We start from the raw sequence: 10,685 nt of genomic DNA, 5'->3' as shown, positions 1-10,685 counted from the left end.
CCAGTTCAATCTTCTCCACTTGACTGTTGATTCCAACGTCGGACGCGCAGTTATGAACTGCGCCTGTGAGCAGCAGCTCAGGGAGTGAAACCACCACATGTGTGCGCGCGGCAGCGTACCTTCCAAATATACAGCGTGAACAATGAATTCAAGTTACATTTTGTTTACTTCAAAGCAGTCGGGAATCTGTTAACAAAATTACACTTAAAACAAATACAACTGCCTACTGTCGTAAAAATAAAGAGCAATAGTGTTAACGGTGATTTAAGTAAAATGTTCCTGTATCATAGGCTGCTGAAAAGTAATGCGATACATTAAATAATCTAAATTAAAAAAAACACAGTTAACCCTGAGTACAAAGTAATGACTGGATCAGAATTATCCACTGCAGTATTTAATAGTTGACATTTTTTCCACTTCATGGTACTGTACAGCAGAGAACTGAGGCTGAAGCGTGGATATGCAACACAACTTTATTGAAACTCTTGAAGCAACATCAATTTACAAACAAGGAAACGGGAGCTCATTGAACATAAAACAGTTGTTTTTTTAGAACCAAAATGACAGGAAAGAACCGAGAAGGGGAATAAACTCCCAAGGGTTGGACCAGCAGTGGCAGGTGCATTTTTTTTATACAAAAAATAACTTATGAAATCTTTCAAGTTTACAGGAATATTGTTAACACAAGGCTTACGTAAATCGATGATTGGATTTACAGCTCAGCTTGTGTTTCAGACTTTAAATGATTTATTATTTCCAAATATCAAAGCAGGCATTACTTTGATTTAAGAGACAGGAAAAATACCACTGATGAACAAAAAAAAAGAGAGAACATGAGTGAGCTTGGGCAAATGCATTCTTGAATTTTGAATTTTCAGTGTGGTGCAAGTTAATCAGTCACAGTCATTATGAAAGGCCTTTTCAGGATCGTATTGCCTGAGTGCTGCCTCTCGACACCCCTCTGGGTCCCTGACCAGCGCCGCGCTTGTAGTTTGGTTGGTAACCATCCTTTAGCAACAGAGGGGAAAAGGAGACACATTTTAGAAACTACTCCAAGAAACATCAAAGATGACTTTCACACATCCAGGCTGAGGTCTGAATGGCTCTTTCATACCCTCTGATAATTTCCGTTTGAGTAATCCCGAGGTGTGTTGAACTGAGTCTGTCCATAACCAGAGTTTGGAGTGTTGGCAAAAGGAGGACGATAACCATCGTAGCCACCTAAAATAGGAAAAGGCTAAACTTAAAATGCTTTCCTTGAAATAAACAATAACATAAGCTCTGACTTATTAGTCCCTTTCAGACATGCATGCAATATTACATGACAACAAGCACATTCACATGTAAATCACTGAAATCTAAAAAAGTCAAGCAGAGTATCATAGCCACACAAAACCATAAAACTATTCTGAATTGAATCAGAATGCCTTAAAATTAACTAAAAAGGACCAGCAGCATTAAGTGAAATACACACAGAAATTCAATTCACGTCATATTCCTTTTTTAATAGCACAGTAACAGTTGAAAAGGCACAACAATTCTTATGCAAGATTGGTCTATACAAAAGTTACTAATGTGGTCTATAGGAGAACAGAAAACACCTTTCCTTGATGTCTGACAAAAAGCCATTACTTTAACAGAAAGTTGAAGTGTCTAATATTCCATGTATGAAAAAAGCTCCAGAAAGAATACACTTGTAGGTTGTAGGTTGAGAGCATTGACTGTATAAAATATGGACATTGTCTGTGTGACATCACCAATAGATTTCTGAATAACCATTGTGACTCTCAGACTGGGTGGTTTCAGCTGTCACCATCTTGGCAATGACGACCCAGCCCCACTCTAAAAATGGGCATCGGTGCAGCTGAGGACAAAGCTAGCAGCTAGCAACCTGAGACAGCCTATAACTTTAAGCCTCAATATGATTTCAACTAGTGAGTTATATAACAATTCAACCCCTGTGCTATTGTCATAAATTAGGAAATTACCTACAGAGACCAAAACTGTTTTGGGTATCAGGTCGTAAACATGGATATTTGTGGTGTAAAGTTGATCATTTTACCATGGAGGTCTATGGCCATTCCAGGAACAGCTAATTCTTTGACTTCATTTTTTCAGCACCAGAGGTTACGATCTTACCTCTGAATCCATTCGATGAGCCTCTGTAGCCATTGATCATGCCTCTAGCATTGCGAGGTCCACCGCGAGACATGCCTCTGCTGTTGTAGAAGGACTGACCCTGTCTGGTGAAGCCTGGGCCCTGCTGGGGAGGCTGGGGATGGCCTCCTGACTGGTCTTGGGAATGGAAGGCACCAACTACTAAAAAAACACAAGAGTTGGTTTTCCCCAGAACAGATGCATGTCAATCTTGAGTCAAAGTCGAACACACAGGAAGGCAAATCTGGCACAATTAACCCTGCAAGTGCCGTAAACTAATACAAAAATAAATAAAATCAGCCCACCAGATTGCAGTTGTTCTGGCTGCATGTCGGCCTGCTCCACAGGATGCTGCGGCTGGCTGCTGAAGGCTTGGTTGTAGCTGTTCTGGTATTGGCTGGCCTGGTTCAAAGCCTCCGTCTCATTAGCTGGTGGGACCGGGGCATTGAGATTGAAAACCTGAGAGAACAAGGGCCACATTGTGGTGAAGCCAAAACCAGAGGAAAGGTCACAGGCTCATTAGGCGTTAAGTCCGTTACTTATTATTTCCTGAACATAGCTGCTTCACGACAAACCCAAACAACTACAACATGATGAGAGGGCACTTAAGGACTTCACAAGTAATTCCTATTGGTAGTCATTAGTGATGACATCTCTATTTTAATTCCACCGACAGTGGTGCACAGATTTCTGCAGAGACCTTTTTTTAACTGTATGACAGACCAAATATTCACAATAAATGATACAGATACTATTTGATAACGTGGACAATTTTTCAGTAGGTTCCTTACTGTTTGCATTGACTGGAATGGTGCTGCGTTGACATTGATGCCACTGCTGTGTGGAGCTTTGGAAACAGGCTGGAAAACTTGCGTTTGAGCTGTAGAGGGTGGAGACTGCTCTGACGACAAGGACATGGAGGTCTGGCGAAAATAAAAAACACAAGTTCAGCAGGCCGAAACATTTCCCAACACCATATTATTTAAGTGCAGGTTTCACTATTAATTCCATTTCTTTACATTTTCTTGGCCAGAACAAAAGATGAGATGACGAAATGATGTATGCTGTTAACTGAAGTCATGTCCTTTGTATTTCTCTGGCTATTAAATTCATTTAGCAACCTTTAACTTGCCTAAGTGGACATTTTACATGCTGATTCCAGTATGTTTAGACTACTTTAGTCAACTAAAAACAACACTGGAACTGGGTCTCTGTTCATATTTTCACGCGGTACCTTGCTTTGAGGATTATAGATATGTTTTGATCATTTTCAAATAATACAATATAAATGTTAAAGAACCCCTTTGAAAAATATGTCTTGATAAAAATATCCTAATTTAGACAAGTTCTGGTCAAATCTGATCAAATATATGAGGACTAACTTTTCCACACAAAGAGACTCTTTCACAGAGCAGCATGTTTACCTGGTTTGGGTCGTTTGTTTCTGTTGAGGGTCGAGGATCTGGCGTGTGTGAGGTCTGATACATGGGGGGCGGAGTTGGGGAGATGATAGGAACCTGAAAACAGCAAAAATTAAACATATTCTCTCTCAAAATGTCTTCAACACGTCCACACAATCAGCGTTGTCCATTCAAGATTGATTGCCTACTTGTGTGGGCTCAGGTTGGACAGGAACAGCGTTGGGTTGCGATAGCCGGGTTTCTGGATGAACTAAGAAGATCATTGCAACTTAGTGAAACAGAAAAGTAATTTCAAGGTATCTGACGATTACACAAACACATCATACCTAAGTTTGCTTTCTCTTTATAAAACATACCTGGAGGACACACAATCTGTGGTAAGTCCATGTTCTGAGAAGGTTTCATAGGCTGTGCTGAGACAATGGCAGGGTCAATGGGCTGTCCGTCAAACTCCAGCATGGAGTCCTGAGAGCAGACAAGTGATGAGCAATGTGCTTAATATCTTCGGCAATCTGTGCTTCCTAACACCAAGCTCCCACCTGCATGAAGTTGTACGTTCCCTGCATCTGTGCCATTAAGTCCTGCACCACCTGCTTCCTGGCAAGGGGGTCAGAGGGCGGCACAGGAGACACTAAGTTCAAGGGGTGGGTCTCCAGGGCAACAGGTGAAGCCACAGGCTGCATAGGCTGCTGCTGCTGCTGCTGCTGCTGCTGCTGCTGCTGCTGCTGCTGCTGCTGCATGGCACTGACTGCCTGAGAGTGGAAGACAGGTGAATAAGAAACATAGAGGAGTAATTGAAAACGTGCATAGCGCTTATTGGATGCTGCTTGCTACAAGCATGCACATAGGTGACTGTTTTCGATGTGTTAACAGCATTCTCTTCAGAGCTAGGCGGTATACAAACAAAATATTCTGTGAAGCCCAAAAGTGCAAATCCTCAATGCTGAGAAGGAATTGTAATTAACTGTAAACTGTATCTCATATCACATTTTCATAGACATACTTTAACATCTCACTTTACAAGGATTGTATTTAAGGTCAAAAGAATTTGAACAACACATGTAATATAATAAAACAAAGGTTGAATATCTTGTAAAACAATATGATTCAGCTGGAAATATTATTGACTGATGTTAAATAAAAGCATTTCAAACTAAAGGCCCAGCTTTCTCACATCCTGAGACATTAGTGAAAATAAATTGATAATTTTTCTGAATGAATTAATTGTCATGCCTGAGCGCCGTAGTGTCCCCAAGCTTAAGTCAGTGATAAAGGAGATCCATTTAAATGTTTACCATTTTAATGACCAGGCCATGTCTCAAATCATCTATAGTTAGCTGACTTGGAAAGATAATTGTGTCTCTGGAAGAAATGTAGCGTGCTATGTTTTATGACTATATGACTGAAGCTACCGCAACAATAATTTGCAGAATTATGTAACAATATCAGCCAAATGGATAAAACATCTGAAAATTACTTTCTAGCAGATGTCACATAATAACAGCAGCTGCCACATTGCTTATTTGAGCAAAAAGTATTTTGTTGTTTAATATACAGCTGGACAAATATTTATCAACACAAGGAAAAAAGTAAACTGCAATCCCATAAAATCATCATCTCTGCAGCAGCATACCTCTGTTTCCATGGTCCACTCATCCCCCTGCTCCTTCTCACTGCCGCTGTATGTGCCGTCTGGAATGAACTGTCTGTTTATAAACTAGAGGGAAAAATATGTATAGTCAGCACAATGCAATAAAAGAAAATATCAGCCAAGCTGTTACTGGAAAGGACACAATTAATTTCACCTCTGTTGTTTCCACCGCAATGGAATCTGTGAACTCCTCAATAATTTCAGTTTCTGTAAAGAGAAAAACTACTTAGTGAACGCACTACTGATATTGTTATGGCTTCATTACATGAGCATTTAAAAAACAGTGAGTTTAATGCAGCATGACTTTGGAGAGTGATCAGGACCTGGATCAGCAGTCTGACTCTGCTCTTCTGCTTCTGACGATTCAGCTACTCCAGCAGCAACTACTGCTGCTGCTGCTGCTGCTGCTGCTGCTGCTGCTGCTGCTGCTGCTGTCGTCGCAGCCACCGCCACCACTGAGGCTGGCTCTTCCTCCTCCTCGTCTTCCTCCTCCTCACACACTCCGTTTTGGTGAGATGGAACCCGGTCAAAGTACCCACTCAGCAGAGCTTGGTCCAAAGTCTCTCTCAGTGCCTTGTCTAGGAGAGGAATAATATAGTAAGCAATTAAATCAAGAGCCATACAAATCGCAACAATCAAACAATGTTGTTAGCTGCTGCTGCTGCTGAGTCTAAAAAATGAAATAAAAAAGCTAAAAGCCCACAGATCACAGTGTAGAGGTAAATTATCACATCAGCTGGCGATTGCAGCAGAAGACAATGAAATCTAACAAAAACATTGTTCCTGTAAAGCCAGGTAGGTTTTAATGTACCGTTAGACTCATTTATAATAAACAAGTGTTTACATTCAGTAAACTTTCATTATTTAATGATTGCATGACCGGTGCAGACCGAAGGAAAGCTATGATTGGCACGTCTGCTTTTGAGGATTGGGACTTCGTTAAGGGCTCACAAAGTAAATGTATACTTTCACAAGTGAAGATACAGTCTTTAAAAATGGCCCTCAAAAAATGTCATAACAATCAGAATTAGACTAATTGACTAACGATTAGACTAATTGACCAAAAATGATATAAAACCACCCACCTTAAGTGGTATGTTTTCAGTAAATTCAAAACATTAATTGGTTCCAGCTTTTCAAATGCAAATATTTGCTCGTTGTTGTAGTCTTCTATGATAGCTAAACGACTATCTTTGTAATTTTGGACAGCAGAACAAAAACCTAAACACAAAATAAAATATCCACTTAAAAGGCCCCTAAAAGCTTTTTCAAATTGCCATAATTCAGTACAGTAATCAAAGCTTAAAAGTTATATATAAAGGATACAGAATTCTAATATAGCGTCAAAAAACTATTTGCAAGGTAAAGACATAGTGGAGGAAGGAAACAAAACTTGCCGTTTCGCCCATCTGGATTGCCACCTCTCTGCACTGCATTCCACTGATAATTACCTATAAACTATGGCAGCAATAACATAACTATGAGTTCAGGAAATCCAAAGCCTAATATGGGCTAAAATGTCAAATAAATATGATACTATATCAATCACGACTTGTAATTCACTAGAAAATATTAAAAGAGCCTTTAAACTAGCTCAAGCATTTCCACTTTGGCCCTTCAGACGAAGCAGGTCATTGTTATTTCCTTTACTGCATCAGTCTTCAGGCCAAGAAATCGGCTGCTGCCTGAAAAAACATCACCCCGAGTCACCAAATGAGACCGCCTTACTGAGGTAAAAGTGTTGGCCGGTGTCACTAATGGAACAGGGTCACCAGTATCCCAATGTGGCTCCAGAGATCTGACCAGTGGAACCACAGGCGGCAGGGCCACTGGCTCCCTGCCCCGCTGCTGAGTCAGGGTAAGCCCACAGTGCTCAGCCCTCAAGCAGAATGCAGCAGTGCGAGCCCTGAGGCCGGATCGCTGAGAATGCAGTATGCCCATATCCCCAAGCCCTGATTTATCCCATCACAGCACTGCACACAAGCTGCTTTAACATAATACAAGGCACATGCTACATTAACATATTAAGCAGTGCTTTATGACATAAAGGTTAAGTTTAGATCATTTCATAACTATCTACCTCGGGATTACTCAGATGCACAGTTTATGACATGGCCAGCCTCAACACAACAAAAGCTTGCCAATGACTGATGTGGCACCAACCATCTGATACAATGCCCTGCCAACTATTTTCACCACCAGCTGGGCATCAACATGAAGCCAGTTTGACTTAAAAAATGAATCCCCGTTTATGTCAACTTAATTTTGCTGTCACTGATAATTAATTTCAACACTGACCTTTCTGACATTTATTTTGTCTATAAGTGGTTTCATCATCGGTCTATAAAATGTCAATAAATAGCAAAAAATGCCCATCACCAGTTTTCCAGGCCGGAGTTATTGCCTTCAAATTGCTTGTTTTGTCTGTCCAAAAACCCAAGACAATTAAATTTAGTGTATCATAATATAATAAGAAAACCAGAAAATAGTAAGCAGTGATGTAAAAATATCTTTCTTAAAAATTCCCTTAAATGTCTAACTAATTATCAAAATGGTTGCCAATCATTTTCTGGCCAATTTCTAATTGTTTCAGCAGCAAAACGCAATGTGTGCTGAAGATAATCAACTCAAACGCAATTTTTACTAAAATATTGAGCTGTACTGCTTGAGCATTCATAGGCTCCAAGTTAAATTGCACTTACATGTTGTCCCAACCACAGCCTTGTCCTTTCCTTCCAGCAGGTCCCACAGGTGCACAGATGCTTCTTCATACTGGTCAACCAACCTGCAAGTGGAGAGTTAAGTTGTATGGTTGGTCTCCCTTGTTAAAAACAGAAACAAGTCTTTTGCATCTCAACTTCCCCCAGATATCAATGCCTTGGATCTACCTGATGCTTTGGTCACGGTCTGGCCCCACTAGTTTGTAGAACTCATCAAAAGCTGCAAGGTCCGCATCGGTCAGCAGTGGTGAACCGCCAACTCCCTGCTTCAGGTCCTGCCGCACATTGTCCTCTCCCAACCGGTCCAGAAGGAATTGCAGCTCCAGAATTGTCTTCAGCCTCCTCTGCTCTGCCTCCTCCCGCTGCAGCTGCTCCCGCCGTGCAGACTTCTTCACCACCTTCTGGATCTAATAATAACAACAAAATACATGAGCTACATGAAGTCAAGCTACTAGAAGTGGAACCATTTTGCGGGAACATTAAAAAAAAAAAAAATTAGTCACCCTTACATCTTGTCCCAGGGTGATGAACGTCTTCTGCAACTCTCGGCCAAATTCCAAGTTATATGTGATTTCCTGGAATTTGGTGAGTGCGTCCTGAAAAGACAAAAGACAAAAATACCCATTGATATGTTGTAAACTCCATTAATATAGAATTACAGGATTATTTGGTCTTATGTACAAAATAATGAAGTCTTCAATACACCCACCAACTGGTCCTGATTGAGACTCTCCCCTTTCTCCTTCCTGACTTGATAGTCATCCAGTTTACTCTGTAAAAGAACAATGATGCAAACGGTTCAGTATATAAATGTATCTTTAAAAAAGTGACAGAGTTTTTTATAGACCACTTCAGCACCTGTCATGCCTCATACTGTACAATAACAAAGACATAGGAATGTTTTCATCGGAAACAAATGTCTCGATAGAACTCACCTTTTTCTTCTCCATGTTGCGGACCTTCTTGTCGAGGACACAGAGCACTTGCTTCATAACTTCAGACTGTCCGCCAAGTGCAAAATTGCCCATTGACCCTGGAGCGGATCCCACATCTGGGCTGGCAGACTGCACTGTCCTATTCGCATTCATCGCTGAGGGCATCTAGAGATTAAAGTGAGAATGGTTAACCTCTAGTGGTAATAAAGAGGCCTCCACATATATGTGTATTAAAACAAAAATAAACAAAGGTTTCATTAATGCATGTCATCAGAATGACTTGAAACATGTCAGAATTATGGTTGATCATACTTTTAAGTCACTAAATGCTACACAACGACCATTGTGGACAAAAAGATTTGAGCTGCAGTTGTATATAGATTATTTTGTCGATTATGTTCTCAGTTTAATTAATCACTTCGCCTGTAAACGGTCAATAATAGTGTAAAATGCACCAATCAAATACTCCAGATCAGTATTAGTGCAGATTCAGTTTCTTTGTCAATAGCATTACATTAATTCAGCCAAAGCAGGCCCACAACTCAGTTATGTGTACTTCAAAACAAGTAACATTATTCAGTGACCAGTACAGATTTTAAATTTGGGAAATAGAAAACAAGATATTTGGATGAGCCGTCTTTATCTGCAGAGTTGAGGTATCAGGAGAGCTAGGGTCTGATCATTGCATTCCAAGAAAATTGTTAAAAATGTCAGGTCATAGTTTACAAAGACGCAAATAAATATATTAAAATTATATTAAAATGACAAATAGTCCAAAACGTGATAGTAAGAGTTTTGTGTTTTCAAAATAAAAAGTAAAAACCTGTGCAAACCACCGAGTGTGTTAAGCTGAAACCTGTAAAACATTATCTCAAATAACTAAAATGACTTTACAAAATGTGTTGCTGGTTGATTTTTTTTTTTTTTTTTTTTACAGTGGATTGATAGATTTATGAACTGATGTGTTCTACATGACATGAGATCACGTCAGATTGCATGATACAGTGGACCAAAATGAATAGATTGACATATAAGATGAATGTCACATAAATCAAGTCAATTAGATTACACATGTATTGACAGAAGTAAACATCGTAATATACAGAATAACGAAAAGTGGTTAAGGTGGTATTTAATAGCACAAGAACAGTAAGTAACAAGTGGTGGTGCACTATCTATGTAATCTAACGGTAAGCTACGTGTAAACTAAATATAGACAGGAAATATATAGCTTCATAACTAAATAATACCACCAGTCTTTCTACAGCCTAAAACACCGTTTCATCATGGCAACTAGCTAACTTTGGTCTGAACTGTGTGTGAACTGAAGGGAGGACGGATTTAAACCCCGCGTTAAACCTTTTCACAATGTTTTCCCTAAAACTGCAGCCACACTGCTGTATTTTCGTCTCGCAGCAGTGTCGCCTGAAGCCCCCCCAAAAAGTGGTGTCAGCTCGCCGTTGTTATCTCTGAGGTTTGGTAAAATGGCCCTTGCCGCACACCCGTTAGCACAGACCATTGACTTAGTAGCATCTTCACGCATTGCTAGCTTGGTTGTCTGGTAGCTACAGCGACGCGTGCTAATCAGCAGCCGGCCGGGAGCGGCGTTACCTTAGCAGCACGACTACGGATTCACCCACCTTGATGGTATGTATCCACAGGGGAGCTTGCTACCGAATTGTACGAAACGGCCCAGTTGTTTTAATTTTTGTTGTGTTGCTTTATTTTCTCTTTCACTCTAGTGTGGGATCCGCCCCGCCGGCCTCACCGACAACTGAGACGGTACGAAGGACTGAGAAAC

At 40.4% G+C, this 10,685-nt stretch overlaps 1 protein-coding gene across 4 annotated transcripts; it reads right to left on the bottom strand.

Annotated features, from left to right (window-relative positions):
- Positions 1 to 459: 459 nt before the first annotated feature.
- On the bottom strand, positions 460 to 10,685 carry caprin1b (cell cycle associated protein 1b). Of its 4 annotated transcripts, none has more exons than XM_068603443.1 (18): positions 10,525 to 10,685; positions 8,885 to 9,049; positions 8,659 to 8,721; positions 8,453 to 8,545; positions 8,118 to 8,356; positions 7,932 to 8,014; positions 5,553 to 5,807; positions 5,384 to 5,436; positions 5,212 to 5,295; positions 4,118 to 4,330; positions 3,935 to 4,043; positions 3,767 to 3,828; positions 3,582 to 3,674; positions 2,949 to 3,080; positions 2,463 to 2,616; positions 2,140 to 2,319; positions 1,115 to 1,221; positions 460 to 1,008 (listed from the first exon to the last, which is right to left on the bottom strand). In XM_068603443.1, exons 2-18 carry the CDS (start codon positions 9,047 to 9,049, stop codon positions 922 to 924), a joined length of 2,172 nt encoding a protein of 723 aa, XP_068459544.1. In that variant the 5' UTR covers positions 10,525 to 10,685; the 3' UTR covers positions 460 to 921. The 4 variants fall into 4 exon arrangements, with proteins under 4 accessions (XP_068459544.1, XP_068459545.1, XP_068459546.1 ...); XM_068603444.1 differs by having other exon boundaries at positions 2,140 to 2,316; XM_068603445.1 differs by having other exon boundaries at positions 8,459 to 8,545.

The sequence above is a fragment of the Clinocottus analis genome, unplaced genomic scaffold (genome assembly GCF_023055335.1).
Source record: "Clinocottus analis isolate CAN_PGR_092001 unplaced genomic scaffold, fCliAna1.0.p SCAF_6, whole genome shotgun sequence".
Classification (NCBI taxonomy): domain Eukaryota; kingdom Metazoa; phylum Chordata; class Actinopteri; order Perciformes; family Cottidae; genus Clinocottus; species Clinocottus analis.
This window is presented reverse-complemented; position numbering and strand designations above follow the sequence as displayed.